General features: G+C 46.1%; 1 protein-coding gene across 1 annotated transcript; it reads right to left on the bottom strand.

The window, feature by feature from the left end:
* Positions 1-343: 343 nt before the first annotated feature.
* On the bottom strand, positions 344-14,747 carry SLC35B4 (solute carrier family 35 member B4). The gene is made up of 10 exons (XM_031605110.2): positions 14,501-14,747; positions 10,395-10,508; positions 9,312-9,414; positions 8,122-8,171; positions 7,442-7,523; positions 6,060-6,120; positions 5,169-5,278; positions 4,306-4,381; positions 4,008-4,083; positions 344-3,211 (listed from the first exon to the last, which is right to left on the bottom strand). Exons 1-10 carry the CDS (start codon positions 14,575-14,577, stop codon positions 2,965-2,967), a joined length of 996 nt encoding a protein of 331 aa, XP_031460970.1. The 5' UTR covers positions 14,578-14,747; the 3' UTR covers positions 344-2,964.
* Positions 14,748-19,586: the final 4,839 nt, after the last annotated feature.

Genomic DNA, 19,586 nt, shown 5'->3' with positions numbered 1-19,586 from the left:
TGGCGTTGTTCCATTAACCATGGCATAACCACTAGCTCAAGAACATCCCGACCATCTCCTTGCTGCAGGAGGGTGGATTAGGGAAAAGGGTCTTTTATTTGGCTTTTCCTTCCAGCTGCTTTGCCAAGAAAAACACATCTTCTGCTGTGTGGCACCGGCAGGAAAAGGAGGTAAGGCTGAGTTCTTCCCTTGAAGCTCAGCAAGACTGAATCATTCCTACCTTTCCTCATATTAAAGGGAGGATAAACTGTGTGTTTTCAGTTCCCCAATAATTTTCTGATCGCCACCAGCTGACTGCCAGAAGCAAAATACGCAAGGAGAAACAAAAGGACCCTCGTGCTTTGAACAGGAGATATTTATTTTGTTCAACAAAACCAAACCTCAGTAACATCAAAAATACCCCCAAGCCCAACCAGCCAACCCAAAAGCTGTCGATCCAAAGCGCTGGTCTAAAAGCATCTTGGCTCATCACTTTGCCTGCCTCTGCTAAAAAAAAAAAATATAAATGTGTCCTATCACTCTATCATTTCTATTGCAAACATAAAACCCAAACAGATCATTCTGGGTGAGGAGGATTCAAATACTATTTTTGGCTATTGGGGCACTTTTGCACGGACCTTCCCTTCACCTCACAACCAGGAGAGCTCTCCCATAGCAGGAAAGGAATCGCTGACATTTCTACAACAATAAATATCTGGAAACACACAGAATTACACTACAGACAGTTAAAAAAAATATATGGGATAACAACATAAAAATATAACCCATGATCAATACCTGGTTTGAGGGAATTACAGCTTAAAAAGAAGGAACCCAGACATCTCCAAATGTACCATCATCACACAGAAATGGGTGACAACATGCAATTTTGTTGATACAAAGGGCAACAACCTGGGGAGTAGGCTATGTACACTATGTTACAGGCACTCAGGCACCTGCTCAGCTGTTGCTTTGCTAACTCCTCAACCCAGACTGCAAAAACCACAGCCAGGAGCAAGAGCTGAGCTGCACGACATACAGGGAAGCTGCTGGGGAACAGTTTCCACGTTTAGAAAATCCTTGGAAATATCCCAGTTCTGATAATACGAAAGGTTTTCTTCAGGCTCAGGAGAAATCAAACCAGAAGGACAAAACCTTCATCTGGTTCTGGCTGGGATGGGGTTAATGCTAACAGTACACCAATGTTTAACCTATTGCTGAGCAGCACAGGGTCAATGCTTTCTCATTTGCATCATGTTCTTCTTCTTTTCTTTGCTTATTAGCAATGCTCACAAGTATTGCAGGTTTTGCTCCTTCTACTTCTCCCTACACCCATGGCTGTGCAGTGCTTTGTTGCTGACAGGAACAATGCATCACAAGCACAGCTCCCATGTTGGAGGGGCTGTAAATATTGAAGCCAAAAGCCACGAGGATGTTGGTGGATGAATATCAGATCACTGCCGTCCCCCCTTGGCCAAGCTTGATGTGATCAACTTGACACTACTGGATGCTCTCATGGCTGAATAGGGGAAGCATCACAATGAAGTAACCACGGTGCTAAAGGAAATTCAAGACAATAAAATCCATGCATGTGCTCCCCTGCTGCTCCAAGACCAAGAAAAACAAGGCTACTCGTCAACCTTTGCTCTCCTCAACCACAAACAGCTCCTAGAACAGTGCTGCTCTTTGCCTTGCTGGAAGACATGCATGTCATGCAAGAGGTGATGGTATGGGACACTGGTCCTGCACCAGGTGGATGCTTAGAAATGTCATGAGTGAAGCTGAGCCCCAAGGGAGACAGAAAGAAAAGGGAAGGGCTGGGTAAAAGGGCAGGAAAACCAGCCCCTTCCCAGCAACAGAAGTAAGCTCAGCTGTTCTGGCCCTTCTGAAATTCCTTGGCAATGTTTCTACCCTGAAGTGTGTAGTGATAGGGCAAGGTTTTAAAATAAGAGATTTGGTGTTAGAAACAAATTCTTCACTCTGAGGGTAGAGAGACACTGGAACAGACTGCCCAGAGAAGCCATGGAGGCCCCATCCCTCAAAGTGCTCAAGACCAGGCTGGATGGGGCTTTAGGCCCCCTTTTCTAGTGGGAGGGTTCATAAGAAGTCCCTCCCAAGCCAAACTGTTCCATGATTCTACACTGGGGTGTCCCAGGAGCACCAGTGGTTCAGCACAACTCACTGCAGCTGACTGTAGGTAACAAATTCCCCTGTGGCCATATTTAGGATGATGGAAAAAGGAGGAAGATGTGGCTGAAAAGTGACCTACATTAAGGACTACCAGAAGCAGGAACCCCTGACACCCTCCACCTCATCAGGTATCAGCACAACATCATGATATTAGTGACAGGAGCTTGGTGGCTTAGAGGTTAAGACCTCAAAGCCACTTCCTGGCAGAGAATCTGCAGAAAGTGGAAGCTATGGGTTGTAACCAAATGTCCTCCCAGCAAAAGTGGTAGGATCAGGCAACAAGGACTCTGTTAAGAGCCAGGCCTGGCATTTCCAGTGTTACTAAAAACCTGCTCCATGAACAGCAGTGTCTGGTGGTTCCCTGGGGCTCAGCCATCCACTACAGTAACCTGGCTGTTAAAGGACGGCACCAAACAGGCTCAGGGTTCAGCTCAACAAAGCTGGGAGGACTGAAGAAAGGTTGGGATCCTAATCAAGAACTGGGTCAGCTTTTAAAATTACTTTAAAAGGGTTATTTAAATGTGAATGAGAAAAAAAAAAAAGGGGCTGGGGGGGGGGCGGGGGGGGGAGAAAGCAAAAGGGGTTGCATAACAAAATGCACCACTCAAAAGTAACCATATCCTCCCACCACAAACCATTATTCCAGGCAGGTTCCCAGCAGAGGCTCCATGTTTCCCAGGAGCTTGGCACAGCCAACACCTCCCCTGTGTTATAAAAAGGACCCCTTTTAGGGGGATTTCCTGCTGCTCTGCTCTATAAAACAATAAAAAGGTCCATGCAGAGAGTAACCAGCTGCTATTCCTCCTTCGGCCTCTTCCTCCAGCGGGCCAGGAGGGGCCCGAGGCTGTTCCACACCTCTGTGTACATGAGAGTCCCCACGAAAACAAAGGCAGTGCCCAGCCAGTGCCAGGCTGTGAAGGGGTTGCGGAAATAGAGGATGGAAAAGATGAGGCTGACAAACTTGCGCAGCGTCACCACCAGTGTGACAGTGAGGGAGGTGCACTCCGTGGTGAGGATGAAGACGCCCCGAATGCAGACGTATCTGGGTGGGTGGGAGGTTAGGGAGCATCAGAGCTGAAAAGGGAGGTTCTCCTAGCCTCAGGAATGCAATATTTTGGGCAACGGATAACCCCAGTTTGGTTATAGAGGGAATAAAAGTCCCTTCTCAGCTCAGCTGTGCTACAGCTGAGCCTCAGAGACACCCTGGATTCTCAAAATCCCCTTCAGCCTGCTCTACAGGAAAGCAAAAGTCCTCCACTAGAGCAGCCAGAGCTGATATGTTAGCAAAAGGTTAATGGCAAACAGGGTTTGCAGTTCTTGCAATGGAGCTAAGGGAAACTAAAATCAGACTTCTCCATCTGTAACTAGTAGTGGATCAGCAGAAGTCCCCTTTCCTCTTGAAAGGGGCAAAGGAAAGGCAGATAAATGGCTGGTCTCACGGAGGGGCCTGAGCAGCTTTCTCACTGACAACAGTGAGAAAATTGGTAACTGAAGGGCCCCGTTTTCCAGGGTATCTTGGCTTCATCAAATCCGCCCTCGCTGCCTGGGAGACTGCACACAGATATGAGTGGCTGTTATCCCTTCTAATGGCTGGCTGAACCACTGTGAGCTTTTACCAGCCAGCCTGGCCCTGGGGAAGTGGTGGCAGATTTCAGCCATCCTGGAAAACGTCGAAGTTCCAGGTTAAATTCCACTCTGTATTTTCCAAGAGTTACACAAACATCAGCTACCAAAATGCAGGGAAGGCACCACGGGCTCAGCATCCCCATTCTATTTCACCTTCTCCCATCGTGCTGTTATCTCTACAGCTTATCTCAAGCTGCACATTGGAAGGATACTGAGTGATGACGTTCATGAGGAGGTAGAACCACATGATTGGCATGGTCAGCCCAATCACTGGGATCTGGAATGGCTCTGTGGGGAGAAAGGACAAGGAGGTCTCTCAACATCAATTATTTCAAGAAAAATGTATCTGCTGTAGGCACACAAAGTGTGTGGCAGAAGGAAGAAGGCTTGCTAACACTAAGGAGATGCAAGGAGAATGTTTCTCCTGTCCATGAATGACAAAAGCTTCATCCAGCATTTTCCAGAGGACAGAAAGGTATAAGAACAAGGCTCCACTTATGCAACACTCACCAGATTGGCTGAAGAGAACTGCATGGTGGTAGATGTTTGGAGCCAGGAGGACAAAGCCAGGGAGTGGTAACGCATGCTGGCAAGAAAAGGTAAAGGAAGGCATGATGTTAATAAATCATGTGAATCCACTCACTTCTCATTCTGAAAAATCAGTCTCACACATCTCTGTGGATGCAAGCGCACGTTTCACAGCTCTGTCCTCATAGAATGTGATCCTTTGGTTTTCTGCCCCAGGAATATTGCCTGTTTTTAACATGCTCTGTGCACCTACAGCAGCAAAAAAACCTCCTCCCTCTAGGAAGCAAAGGGGGAAGATGGGATCATAAAACAAAGAATGGCTTGGTTTGGAAGGGACATTAAGGGTCATGAAGCCTCCTACCACAAGCAGGGCCACCAATCTCCACATTTCATACCAGAGCAGGCTGCCCAGGGCCCCATCCAACCTGGCCTTGAACACCTCCAGGGATGGATGGGGCATCTACAGCCTCTCTGGGCAGCTGTTCCAGCACCTCACCACTCTCTCTGTGAAGAACTTCCCCCTGATGAAGAAGGATCTACTACAGCCCAGGTATACAGACTGTGAATTCCACCATGCAAAGCACTGTTGTAGAAAAGTCACCAATCTGCTGCTGAGCAGGGGAAATTCAGGAAGCCAAACCTCCCCTCTTTTTAAAATTCACTACATGGGCTGCACCTCCAAAGGAAACTTTTGGGTTCTGAGGACTACACATAGCTGAAATCACTATCATTTGAAGTAGCTCACAGGGCTGCATGTATGGATCTGAGTTCTGGGTGGGAGGGAAAGGTTCTCTGAGTAGCTCTCTCTGCCCAGTAAAAGAAACAGAAAAGATGCAGTGACTCACATTGTAAAAAAGGGCCTCTTTGGAGTGCTTCCCAAACTGCTTGTACAGCGTCTCCTGGAAAATCCCCATTCTTGCAGACATGAGGAGGGCGAAGGTGAGTGCAGCAATACCTGGAAGAGAAACACAGCCTGGAAGCATTGCTTAAGCATGGCTCAGCTCAAGTCAACCAGCCTGAGGACTCCTGTGATTTGGCTTTCAGTGAAAGAAAAGACTGACAGAAGACAGAACTCCCAGACTTGGCAGGATGGGCTGAAAACTATTAATGGTTCTTGAGACACAGGTATCTTATTTGCAAAGCTTGAGATGCCAAGACAGTCCTGAATACATCTTAAAAGCAGGGACACAGAGCTGGAAAACAGAGCTGGTGGAATATACAGTTACTTGTAACTATGGATGAAATATCAATCTCAGGTTCCCTGAAAAGCCATCAGTAAATGTAGGCTGGAGATATATAAAACTCAACTGGCAGACTGTAAAATATCCTCCATGAAGGACTGTGCTGAGTAAAAACTTGAACTGGCAACTGCCCCTTTTCCTCACTGCTGCCTAGCTCACAGCCACAGGTACAAAAGGCAGGGAGGAATCAAGAAAGTACCTGCCACCATGCCTGACTGTAGTCTCATTCTCTCACTACACTACTTCCTTGCAACAATCCTTCAGGTGCTGTATTTGACTTGTTGGCCAAATGAAGAGCACTTCCTTGCTCCTAATGAGTGCCACAAACTCCCACTCTTTGTAAATCAACATCTACTGGAAGCTCAGAGTAACAACACCAGCACATGGACTCCCACCACAGTCTGCTCTGCTCAACCCACATGTCCAAGGATGAGACCTCAGAGAGCTGAGCCTTGCCTGCATCTCAGCAGGGTGGCTGGAGTTGTGCTCACATACCTAGCAGCCACCACAAGAAAACATGGAGTCCATCCTCTTCATTCAAGCTGGAGTCAGATGCCTGTTGGAGGAAGACACAGCAGTCACCATGAGCTACCACAACTCTGCATTCCTTCAGACCTGCCTCTACCTCATTCCTGGCTTGTGTTATGCTTCAAGCAAGCCCATAAAGAAGTCACTTCCTCAGCTGAATGGAGGTGACAGCAACTATAGCACATTCTGTTTTCCACTCTGCTTTGAGGAACAAACCAGATTCTAGTTAAAAATATAAGTGTCTGATCAAGAAAGGCATTTTTCTTAAAGAAATGCCCTGGCTTGGCATTTCTGAATTCTTCAACCATAAAAATAACCAGTGCTGCTTAGAAAGCTCTCAGAGGGCCCACTGGCAGTCTCTTCTGTCCACATGTCACAGTGGGCATAGAGGAAACAAGGGCTCTGGCCAAGTCCCAGTTAGGTACTAAAACTGGCTTATGGTCAAGGGACTGAGGGAACCAGACCTGTCCATGCTGTTGATAAAACACTTGGTGGCATGACTTGTCTAAACTCTTCTGCTATGGTTTAGGGCAAATTAGATTCCACGTTAGATTTCCGTAACTCTGCATACCATATGTCATTCTTTCCAAAACCCCACACCTATGAAAAGTTAATCTGGATTAATACAGAGCAAGGCTGTAAAGCACAGACCTTCCTCAGACACCCTGAGAGGATAAGTAGCTATGAAACGATGGCATTCTTTGTGCTTGACAGCTATCCAGTCTCTCAGAGCTGGATGAAGTGAAACAAGTTTTCACTTGACTGTCACTTTATACCACTCTTCTGTCTTCAGCTGACAAGATCAGGCTGTGAATGCTGACCCAAATAAAGCCCAAACTGGTGCTACCCATGGATTTTCTTCACTCCCTCCTGTTTTCCAAGCATATGTACTTCATTTAAAGGGTCAGAGAAAGTCATGTTGGATGCTAACAGATTTGGAAAACTGTGAATCCTGACAGACTCTTCCAGGAAAAAGAGAGCAAAGAAATAAAATGGCTCATTTTTGTTAAGGATTTTCTTGCTCCTAATTGTAACACATCACAGTAGGAGCAAGAGAAAATAGCTCCTAGTTGTTTCCTGTGTGGCAAAAAAATAATGGATTATTCTCAGCAAAAAGCAGCTTGAGTAACACAGGGTAAGGCATCTGTAATTAAACCATATGCAGGTGTTTTCCTTCCCTCTGGCCCACTGAAAAATGAGGAACAAATCATTTCAGGGAGCAGATCTAGGAGACATCTTGCCTCTCTATGAACACTCAGGCAAAGGGAATTACTGATGAAGGTGCCCAGGGCAGCTCCTCCTGTCAAAAAGTTTCACAGCTGTGACTTCAGGCCTCTTCCAATCCTTACCACTTGCTTTGCAGACATGAAAGTGCAGGTAAAGATCCCCATGGAAACCAGGGCTATGGACATGTACTTTGACAAACTGTATCTGCACAGGAGAGAAGAGAAATGTCAGTGATCCAGCTCAGATTGTTCATCTATTTCTCCACTGCTTTGTATTTTATTCTATTACACTGTTACAGTCTTGGCATAATGGCCAAAAACTCTTTACCTAATGCTGGACATTGCTGGGCACAGAAGGCCAACTTACTGAGCAGAGGGGCAGAGTTCATAAAAAAGAAGAAGCCTGGACACGTTGGTGTGTTATCAATACTGTCTTAGTCAGAAAGCCAAAACACAGAACTCTTATGGGCTGCTATGAAGAAAGTTCATTCCTTCCCAGCCAGAGTCAGTATACCAAATAGAAGAGAAGTAAATGTGAGATGGAATAGGAAAGAAAAGAGCTAACAGTGGTCTGCAGCCATGTTTAAAAACTCTCATCCAGTCTACACTTGGCTTAAGTGAAGGAGTGAGGAGCAGTGGGAGTGTTGAAAAGGACCTTTAGTCCAGGCATACTCTGTGCCTCATCTTCACTATCAATAAAACAAGGATATTTATGAGGAAAGGGGAAAGCACTTAACATCAGTCAGGATTAAGTCAATGGCAGTGCATTGCATGATGGTATAAGAAAAGTGCTTGTGATTTACCTTTTTTTCAAAATGATGATACCTAGAGCCATGCTTGCTATGAGAGAGCCCTGGGGAAAGGAAAAGACAGAAAGAAAAAACAACAAAACAGAAGGTCAGCATGACAGAATTCCCTGCACTGGGGCACCTGCCTCAGTACAAGTACCTACTGAGCTGCCTTGAGCTCAGTACAACTACTATGAAAACATCAAGTGAAATGGCAGAACGGGATCAGGGAGTCTGACAGGGTAAAGTGAGTCTCACTTCAACTATCAGAAAGGGAGAAATCAAGCCAAGTGTTTTGGAAACAAGGATGCAAACAGGCTCCTAAGGTCTCCTGGCCCAGAGACCTTTCCTTTCTTGGCCCACTCCCAACACTCCATGTGCTACAGAGCAGCACGTAGCCAAACCACTGTGTTTTTAATTGGGAACAGGAGTGCAGCTGCAGAGATTGACTGCAGGGCTGTAATACACAAATCTCTCATGGTTAATGCAGGACAGGGCTCCTACAGCACTGTCTGTTTTTCTTCTTTTTAATGCCTCTTGATTGCATGTATCTCAATGCTGTGACAGGTTGTGCAAGAGAAGTCTCCACCCAGCAGATGTGCCCAGCAGATTTTCTTATTCCCAGCAACCAGGGCTCTATTTTCTTTGGTTTTAATAGATATTTTTAGCCAGACACTCACATGCAAACTCTTAAGTGAAGATGCATTTTAATAGGATCTTCCAAAGCAGAGGCCCAGGGAGGATCAGTACATATGGCTAAATCCATCCTCTCTGACCCAAGGCATTTAACAAAGGCACCTACTGTAGAACATGAACCATTTTGTTTAAATATGAGGTGGAAAGGAAAGCTGAGTCCCTCTGGCCAGCAACTGAGCCCATGCAAGTCTGACAGACAAAGCCTGGGCTTGGTTTTGTCACTTTAACCTCCTCATCACCTCAGGAAAGATGAAGTATGTTCCAGCTTCAGTTTCTTCATCTGTCTAGGGACATTTAATGGTTAACATTATGAAAGTAAGACTTAGAGCTGAGCCATCACAGCAAAGTTGCTCTCCCCACAATTAAGCTGGAATTGTTTTTGCACAGGATTTTGTTGTCCTCAGGAAAAAAAAAATGGTGGAAGAACACATGCACCAGAGAGAGTGCTTGCAGAGGTGATGGAGAGAGATGTCACATGAGGTAGGAAAGGACAGCATGGCAGTACTCACTGATCTGAAGATCATGTGCAGTGGCATGGCAATATTTAAGTTCAAAGCATAGTTATTCACCACGCTGACAGTGAAGAACATGGCCACCATGATGAGGTAATACCTGGAACACAAACACAGAGTGGAACTCAGCAAAATCAGCCCATGGCTGAGACACACCTTGAGAAGAGACAAGTGGTACAAAGAGAGGCCTGGAGCTGAGCAGGAACCCACATAACTCTTGGTCTGTGACAAGAACAAAGAGAGCAGTACAATTTGGATGCAGCAAGAAAGTGAAATTGGAAGTGGGCTCCCATCTCCCTTTTCCAACTGCAGAAGCAAAGGGGAGCTGAGGATACCCCAGCTGGAATCTCTTAGCATGGATTTCCTCCAGACCCCTTTCACCTAAGGAGTATGGTTTAAAACAGGGCTTGATTTGAGGAATTTGATTTCTATCAGTAGGCATCGCTACCCTAAACAAAAGAAGAAACCATTCAAACCTAGGCTGAACACTTCTATGGTCCCACACCTAAGCTAGGGAGCTCCTTGCTGTCATGCAGCCATGAATGGCACTTGCATTTAGCATGAGAATCTCTGTCCCAAGTGCTGAGCACAGCATTCTGCTGCAGGTGAGGCAGTCTGCTAAGGAACCACACAAATCTTCCCCATGTCACATCAATTAGAGAGTGCCAGAGAGGAGAGCATGAATATTCCAGGCTATACCTGAGACAAATTAAGCCCTGATGCAGAAAATTGAAAGTGAATCCAGCTAGATTTCCAGTAAAGCTCTCCCTTCCAACCCCACTGCACAAAGCTCCAGAGAGACAGTGAGCTCTTCAACCACAACAGATTCTTAAATGTACAAAACATTGCCCTGTTTCTCAGACAGCTGCATATCTGACAGCAATTTCCTATTAAGTATTCTCGATAAAAAAGGAGTTTGTATTTTACCAGGCATGACAGGTTCTCAATGAGGCTTTGCAAATGCTGCAGAATGGATAGGATTTGGACAGGATAAAGGGATAAGCCATTTTATTAAACACTTCTTGAGATAACATAGCCCAGTCAATTTGCAACAAGTGAAAACATTCAGGTTCACTGTACCTCATTGGTATGGCTGGCCGCTTCCTCCCGAAGTTGGCTTCGAAGATAAAGCCTTCCACTGCAATAAATAGGAACTGGGAGAATGTCACTATGTTCCCACATCCTGGAAACTGCCTGCAGGTGTGGAGAAGAAAGACAAGCATAAGAGCAATGTCACAGAGCACAGTGCACCGGGCTGTAATAAAATCTGGCTAGCAGCTTACAATCTCAGAACGAACATCAACCTGGAGGGACTCCACTGTTTTATCTGCCCAGATTCTCATATTGTTTTTGTTAAATGCTTCCCTGCAGACACTGACTCACCTGGATTTGTGTAGATGAACGTGCAGCAATCCCTTTCCCTTCTATTTCCAAAGATGAAGGAAACAACCACTCCCTTCATGGCATACACAGTGAAACAGGTCAGGAAGTGAAAGAAGAAATTGCTCTGGTCTGGGTCTGCATAGTGTCCCACCATGGTATAGGGTGTGAATGCACAACATCAAGCACTGATATAACCATACTGAAGGAGGGTCTCCATTCTCATGGGGAGCTGATTTTGATAGAGCTCTCTCACTACATGCATGCTGCTGTGTGTGCTACAGGCCAGGTGAAACCATGACTGTGACTGCAAGGAAGGCAGCAGGATTTCTCATAACCCCTATTTCCACCATGGGAAGGAAGAGCTGAGGCTCATGTCAGCACAGCAAAGCTTTATGGCTTTGGTTCTGCATGTACCCCATCCCACAGCACACAAACATCAGCTTGGAGCTGCTTTTAATTCACTCAGCAAACTTCAGCTTGCTGCCCTGCTGCAATTGCTGCAGGCAAGGAGCCTACAACAGCTCAGCACTGGAATCCCAAAAGGTGACAGCACTAAATCCCACAGGACAGACAGCAAGATGGCGAGTTTGCTAATGTGATGTGCTTTGCACTGAAGTTTTCTAACACTACAAGGTACTGAAAGGCACGAAATGGTGTCTGACCTCAAAGAAGAGACCCTGGTAGCTGGGAAACCCTGGTAGGTGTGCCTGCTGCAGGCTCTGCCTTCTTTCTAAAAAGCTCACATGGAACAGGAGAGGATTTCCCAGCAGGCACACTGTCAGCTGTTGAGAGGCTATGAGATGTCAGATGATCAGAAAGCTTGTTGTTATTTGCAGCAGGAGACACAGGGAGGACTTCTCCTTCCTCTGCTGCAAGACAGAAGCTGAGGCCAAGGACTTAATGGAGGAAATGCATGCTGCCAAGTCCCCGCTGCACCAGCACACAGCTTGTTCATGGAAATATCCTACCACCAAACAGCTCCTGGAAAGGCCATCTTCTCCCTGTATGTTTCATGGCACCAGCCTGAGTGCCACCCCTCTACCTACCTGCCAACTTCCACATATTGCAGAGATTAATAATCCACAGAACTCCAATCCCTGCTGTCCAGAGTGGTTAAGAGGTTCAGAAGTTACATGAGGGAATAGGAAACAGAGCGAACCTGAGACAGAAGCCAGGTTGCATAAGGGAAAAGAAGAGAGACTGAATCACAGACTACAGGATTATAAACCATATCTCTGCAGGAAAACATAAAGCAAGAGTAAACCTGGGCTGAAAACAAGCCAAGACTGTTTTCTAGTACTAGCTTTTGTTTCCTCCCAATTCACAGATCCTTGCATCCAGCTGCCTGCTGTACATTATCACCTTACATTACCAATACAACGTTGGCAGAGGGTTACGTGTTGACAGATAATAAAAAGGCAAACAAAAAAAAAAGCCCCAAAATAAACAAACCCAGGCTGTATCCACCCATATGCTTGACTCACAATCCTAGCACACTGATAGACTTAAAAGAAACAGCAAGTAGTCTGCAGATATCAACCAAAGGAATTCTTCAGCTGTAGACAACTGATTGAAAGACCTTCAGAAGCAAAGCACTGTCAATCTATGATGCTTCCTAGGATTGAACTGCCCGGGCTATCAGCATCTAGCAGCCTCAGCAGACGGTGGATGACAAGGGGAGAAACCCTGATAAGATCTAACATACAGTGCTTCAAACATCTTTACAGGGGAGACACCTCCCAAGGACACGACTTCAGGAGGTCACATGCATATTATAGGCTTTCTAAGCAAGCCTGTATGGCTCAAGGGCAGTCCCACAGCATCAACGAGGAAAGGATGCCAGCAGAAAAGGCTCTGAATGCAGGAGATGGGAAGAATTGAAGTGTTTCTTGCTCTACTCAAGCCCCTTTTCTTCAGACAAGAGATTGCTTAACATGCTCTTGAAAACATCCAACAAGGAGTTTCCCTGCCCTCCCTCTTAGGGACCACAGCTGAGAGGGAGCAAAGCTTTTTGTTTGGCCTGCTTTACATCACTTTCATAGCAACTGAAGCCCATTATTTCTTGTCCTGTCTCCTCTTCTCCACAGCCATTTTCCATGTATTTCAAGTCTTCTGTCTGTCCTTCAGCATCTTTAGATTAAGCAGTCCTCACTCCTTTACTCTTAACACAGCAATCCCAAGCAAATTTCTTTCAGTCACCTTTGTCTTTCCCCACTAGACTCTGGTTACTGCATTTTTCTGTTGTTCAGCTCCAAGATCACCTTTGTTATAGGCTGGCTCATTTTCAAGGCCTCCTGCCTTCAGACAACAGCCAGACCCAAAGAAACGAGCAGTACTGCCCCAGTTTGGGTACTGAAGGTGAACAGGGGAAGGGAGGACACAGGAACTGGACTGATAGGAACAGGGGAATTTCTACAGTGGCTATGGGGCAAGGCTCAAGAGAAGCTTACTTGTGAAAAGCTGCTTTTCCTAGATATATTTGAGCAGCCTTCAAGCAGGGCCAAATGGTTGGAGGAAACAGAAATCTGGTGGCAAGCAAATGGAAAAACCCCAATCCCAAGCTCTTTTTATCTTCGGGGGAGTGGGGAGGAAGGGTCATTCCTTCTCCCTCAGTGATGCTGTAGCACAGATTAGAGCAATCCTCAAGAGGAAGGGCATATTTTGTTATGTAAGGTCTCTCCCTCCAAGAACTGCTTCTTGATTTATCCAGTGATTGCTGAGTGATTGTGCAACCTTGTGTAACTGGTCTTCCACTTTGAAGCAATTAACCCTACAACTGGAGTACTGGGTTAATTTTCCCACTCCCTTTTCTCTAATAGTTTGGGACAGTGATGGGTGGGGAGGAAGTAAGGACAGGTTTTAAGGCTTATTATTTCTAAAGCCTGGGCACTATTATAGTGCGCATGGCCAACAGTCAGTCAGGGAATGCCATTCCATGCTGACTAAGTATGAAGATAGACACACAACCAACTCAATCCTTATTTTTTCCAGTCAGATCTAGCACTTTTGCTGGCAGACCTGACCTGGAAACCAAACCAACAGACCATCGCTTCCTCCAAGCTGCAGCAGCCTTCCTCCCTCAGGGCAAGGAAGGTGATGGGTGCAGAGCTCAGATGTATCCCAAACACCAGCCCTCCTTTCTCTGCCTCCATCAGGGTGAGGAAGGCAATGTGCAGAGCTCAGATGTATCCCAAACACCAGCCCTCCTTTCTCTGCCTCCATCAGGGCGAGGAAGGCAATGCAGTGCTGAGATGTATCCCAAACACCAGCCCTCCTTTCGCTGCTTCCATCAGGGCGAGGAAGGCAATGTGCAGAGCTCAGATGTATCCCAAACACCAGCCCTCCTTTCTCTGCCTCCATCAGGGTGAGGAAGGCGATGTGCAGAGCTCAGATGTATCCCAAACATCAGCCCTCCTTTCTCTGCCACATGACAGTTCACCTTCACCCTGAGAACTCCTCATCCTCGCTGCCTTGGCTTTGCTGCTGTTGAAGATGGTATATGCAGATGGATGGCATTCCCTTGGCCTTGCCTGCTGTCCCTAGCCAGCTCTTGTGCATTTTTCCTTTGGGATTTCCACTCTACGAGGAGCTGGGAGCAGAGAGAAAGGATTAAATGGACCTTTTGGCGGCCCCCACATCTGTAATGGGATGCTGAAGCGTGCCTGCACCAACAAAACCAACCCAGGCACGTGTAGAGCCGGACAACCCCCATAAAACCATAAAACCCATCACTGCCATTGCAATGTGCACCCAGGCTCTGCATCCCCCCCTCTCCTTCCCCATCCCCCCCCCCCTGCCCTCACCTGACCAGCAGCTCCAGGAACACCACGTTGCTGCAGCAGCCGCAGAACACCAAACACACCGCCAAGGCCGGGTGCATAGCGCAACCCCAAGCAACGAAGCGGCCTTCCCGGGCCTCCACCTCATCCCGTACCCGGGCCTCTGCCCCGCTGTCGGCCCCACCACCCCCGCTTCCTCCCGGCCGCCGGTAGTTCGCTCTCCGCCCGCTGCACGTTCGCAATCACCGCCGCTCCGTCACGGTCAGGGCTACAAATCCCAGCAGCCCCCGCGGCGCCTTTCCGTCTCCTCCCATGGGGATGGCCGCGCGGGGCATGATGGGAGTTGTAGTTCCACGCTGGTGGGGGGGCGGGCTGTAATGGCGGCGCTGATGTGGCTGATGAGAACGAGTAAAGGGAACGGGCTCGAACGCCGTTCCCCGCCGAGGAGCAGCTGGCCGTTGCCGTTTTGGGTTTTAGATAATAGAATTATTTGCTGTGATGTGAAATCGAGCTGACCCGATGCTGGTGGTGTGATCTTCTGAGTGTGTTTTGGGGAACCACCAAACCCATCGGCACCATGAGGTGCCAACTGCTTCGTGGAGAAGACAGAGGAAAAAATAACGTGTCCTGCTTGTGTTTCTGCCCGTGACACATGGAAGAACCCATCCACAGTGAATAATTTACCCTCATGTCTCAGTGCTTTGGCTTCTCTCATCAATTGTTGTGTCAATGCTGGAAGAAACACAAATCAAAACAGTGCAAATGCTGGTAAGGTTGGAAAAGAGCACTGAGATCATCTACTCCAACCATTGACCTACCACTGCCATGTCCTGTCCCAAAGATCCTATGATTCTATCATTTTATGATCCTGTCCCAATAGATGGACTCTCTTTCATGATCCTCTTCAGAATCTTCACTGCTTGATAAGCTGTCATCCCAACGTCCTTCTTTAGGCTAGAAGGGAATATCAGGTGAGAAGACTGCTGGAGTTTTATGTGAACCAAACACCCTCAGTAGTAGATGAGGAATGGGAAGGACCAGCAGTAACTACAGACAAAAGATCCATTTCTGTCTGCTCTGGAAACTGATTGTAAAAAGAAAAAAGGATACTACATTTCTACAGATATTTCACATTGTTTTGTTGCTCGCCTATTCTTCATCCCTATTCCTAATGTGTGGGGGTTTTTTTTCCATTCCTGATCCCTGTTCTTGCATCCCTGCAGTTGGAGCACTGAAAGTTTAATGTTATTAACACAGCTGTGTATGTATATTCATTATGGATGTAGGGTCTTCTTTCCTAAGCTTGTGTGGAGCCCTACTGAGATGTACCAGCATCTGTCCAAGCCCTCTGTGATCAAATAAAGCCAGTAGGATCAAAAAGTGGGATTTTTATCCTGTAGATGTTTCATTTTGATTTTTACAGACCAAATCTTCTATTGTTTCCCTTTCCCTTCCCTTCCCTTCCCTTCCCTTCCCTTCCCTTCCCTTCCCTTCCCTTCCCTTCCCTTCCCTTCCCTTCCCTTCCCTTCCCTTCCCTTCCCTTCCCTTCCCTTCCCTTCCCTTCCCTTCCCTTCCCTTTCTTCTCTCTTTCTCTCCTTTTCCCTTCTCCTTCTTTTCCTTCCTTCCTTCCTTCCTTCCTTCCTTCCTTCCTTCCTTCCTTCCTTCCTTCCTTCCTTCCTTCCTTCCTTCCTTCCTTCCTCCCTTCCTCCCTTCCTCCCTTCCTCCCTTCCTCCCTTCCTCCCTTCCTCCCTTCCTCCCTTCCTCCCTTCCTCCCTTCCTTTCTTTTTCTTCCCTTTCATTAATTCCTTATCTCTTCTTTTCCTTTCTTTCCCACAAGTGTGAAATCCCACGAAAATATTGCAAAGAACTACAGTGAGTCCAAAAATGAATTATTATTTTTTTTTTAATGAATTCCAGATCTTTGAGGAATGCCAGACTTGGCAGGTTCCCTGTTATCAAAATCAACTAATGACAGTGGTAAAATTGCCAAAATTTCCCATTTTATTTGCTCATTGTGAGAGTTTCTAAGTTCCTTGACTCCAAGCTGATGATCTCAGGACTTCCAAGTTCCTTATTAGGGTCTGGAAACCAAGACTTGTTGTAGTTTGATGGGCTAATGGTTGGACTAGATGATCTTAGTGGTCTTTTCCAATCTTTATGAATCTGCGTGACATCATGGCTTACACAACCTGTGGCTGAAAGCCTGGAAAAAGCCTGGAAACTATGGCAATGACATCAAGGAATCCTTGGGTACCTGCTGGGCTTTGCCTACAAATAGAAACCCTGTATTTCTTGATAAAAGTACCAGAGACCCAAGGAATCTGGGGCCTCTCTTGTGGTGTTTCTAGGTATCCTGGCTGATGATACATTCTCTAGGAGAGCAGTCTGCCAGAAAACAGTACTTTGGGGATCCAACTATCAGACTCTCTGGGAACCCCTGTGATTTTACTCTTGTAGTTGGCTGAAGTTCACTGTTCCCCCTTTCTACCATAAAAAAAAATTAAAAAAATAAAAAAAAAAATCAGTGTTTTCTGACCTCGCTCCAGGTAGAAATGCCTCAGCTTACTTTCCTGAGCTTCCTATCAAGTCCTTTTAAATGGCTTATATATTATTAAAAAGCACCATGGTTCATTAGCAACAAACAAAGAAGATTGTTCAGGCTCGCTGGCTCTCTGTAACGTCTCCAGGGTTTCCTGCTTCCACATCCTCAGCTGCTGCATAGGTCAGAATGATCGATTTTTACGTTCCCTCCACTAATAAGATTTTGCTACCGTAGGTGCTCACTTCTTTGCCTTTCATTTGCTTTCTTTGTGCTTCAAAGGGTAGGGGGGCTGAGGTTGTTTTTCTGCCACAATAAATGTGCCGCACCTCCGTTGCTAAATGCATTAAGCCACAGAACAAATTGCTTCTTTTGAACTGCTCCAGTGTAACAGTAAAACCCAAATCTCAGCTCATAAAGCATTTTGAGCTGTGCATCGTAGCCTGACACCTCTGGGAGGGAGGTTCTGTATGGCTTAGTGAGTACTCAACATCCTTCCTGATGTTATAACTACAGGGTAGGTTCTGGGATGAATTGTCAGGCTGAGTTTATGCTCTAATTCTTCGGGGATGGAGGCTCAAATCTCTGCAGAAACTTCGAGGTCACCTCAATGGAGGGATAGAGGGTGTCATTCCTGGGCTTGCTTTTTTCCCTTGGTTCATCCCAGCTGTGTTGCTGGACCAACTTGCTGAACTCCCTGTTTGCAGATTCATGTGTTCCTCACAAGAAATCCCAGTCACAGACCTAGGAGTACATCTCTCTCTCATTAAAATCAAAATTCACATTGTTGGAAACTCATATCAATTATAGTGCTCTGTGATTCTGCATCATATTGCAACGAATGACAAATAATGTCAGGAAATAGGGGGAAAAAAAAACGTTTTACGTAACAAATATGATTTCAGAAGTTATTTAAATTCAGCTCAACTAAATTGTATTGAAAAGGCACAAGCCCAGTGATGTCAATGTAAACGTCTGATGATCAGGAGTGATTTTTCAGCCACCATCATTCTTATTCAACACTTATTCAACTCTTTACAAGGGTAGATAATAGCAGAAAATGGTTTGAAGTTGAAGGAGGGAAGATTTAGGTTGGATGTCAGAGGGAAGTTCTTTACTATGAGAGTAGTGAGGTGCTGGAACAGCTGCCCAGAGAGGCTGTGGATGCCCTGTCCATCCCTGGAGGTGTTCAAGGCCAGGTTGGATGGGGCCCTGGGCAGCCTGGTCTGGTATGAAATGTGGAGGTTGGTGGCCCTGCCTGTGTTGGAGTGGTTTGAGCCTCATGATCCTTGAAGTTCCTTCCAACCCAAGCCATTCAATGATTCTGTAATTCTTGCATACCATGATTGGACAGTATTGCTCTCAAGGCCATATTCTGCAGCTGGAACAGTCTAAACACAAACAGACAAGCTGAGGTTTGTAGGTCATAATAATGTAGCTGGAAAATTAAATAAGCTTTCAGCTATAGGACAAAGGCTTTTCTTTACTGCCCAGGGCTTATCTGTATTATTTTTTTTCCCCACCAAGATGCTCTTAGAAAAGATATTACTTCTACCTGCAAACATCACTTTGTTTCTGCCACCGTTATTTGGGTTTCCTTCTGAGGTGGCTAAAATGAAACAGAATGTGTTTTCACATCAGGGAAACACTGGGGAGTCTGTTTCTGCCTGGAAAGCAGGCAGGCTGAGTGCACGGCAATGTTTTCTGTAGTACCAATCTGCAGCACTTCAAGGTTTGTGTAAACATTTTGAATTCCTGTCTTCTGAAACACAGCTCAAAGCAGAACTGCGGACCTTTTGCTGGAGGAAAGTGTCGGCTCTTTGGTGTTGTCTTGCTGAATATATCAGAAATCTGTCCTTCAGCTCTGTCTGGAAACTACATTGTGAGAGCTTGCCCGTGTTATCAGCAAGAAAATGAAAACAAAGCATGTAAGAAGCCAGTTCTGTTTGGTAGTTTGTTTGCTCCAATACACAGTCAGTCCTTGACTTCCCAAAGGGACACAGATATTCAGTCTTTGCTTTAGGAACAAATGCAGTGATGAACAAAACCAGACAAAGCTGCAAGCTCCAGCATGAAAAGTTCTTGTTTCATTCATTTCCAGGAAGAATAAAAAATAATAATAATAATAAAAAAAAGAAGTAAACTGACTGCATTCTCAACGTGTGGGCAATAGATCAATCAAAGCAATTTTTCCTGTTCTGCAGTCAGTGCATATGGAAAAGCCAGGAAAGGGCACCTCATTCTAAAATGGACACTGCTCTGCAGAGGTTGCAGGACAGAAGCAATCCATGAATCCGTCTCAGACCTTTGGCTCAGCCTAAAATTGTATGTTCTTTCAGTGCTGCAGGTGCCCAGTGGAGCCCCAGGATACCAATGATGGTGAGACTTTCACCAATGGGGGTGTTGAGTGTCAATCTGTGAAGCAGACCTGCCAAGGCAGCATGTTTAATTGAAGCATCTCTCAGACAGTGAATTCTGCAGTCCTGGCCAGTCATGATTTCATAGACTATTTCACGTGTGACTTTGTGGTCAAATGGAGATACCATAGGATATGCCATTTAGATATGTAGG

This window comes from Phasianus colchicus, chromosome 1 (assembly GCF_987193195.1).
Source record: "Phasianus colchicus chromosome 1, bPhaCol1.hap1.1, whole genome shotgun sequence".
Classification (NCBI taxonomy): domain Eukaryota; kingdom Metazoa; phylum Chordata; class Aves; order Galliformes; family Phasianidae; genus Phasianus; species Phasianus colchicus.
The sequence above is the reverse complement of the archived record's forward strand: the minus strand, read 5'-3'. Positions and strand labels throughout refer to the sequence as shown.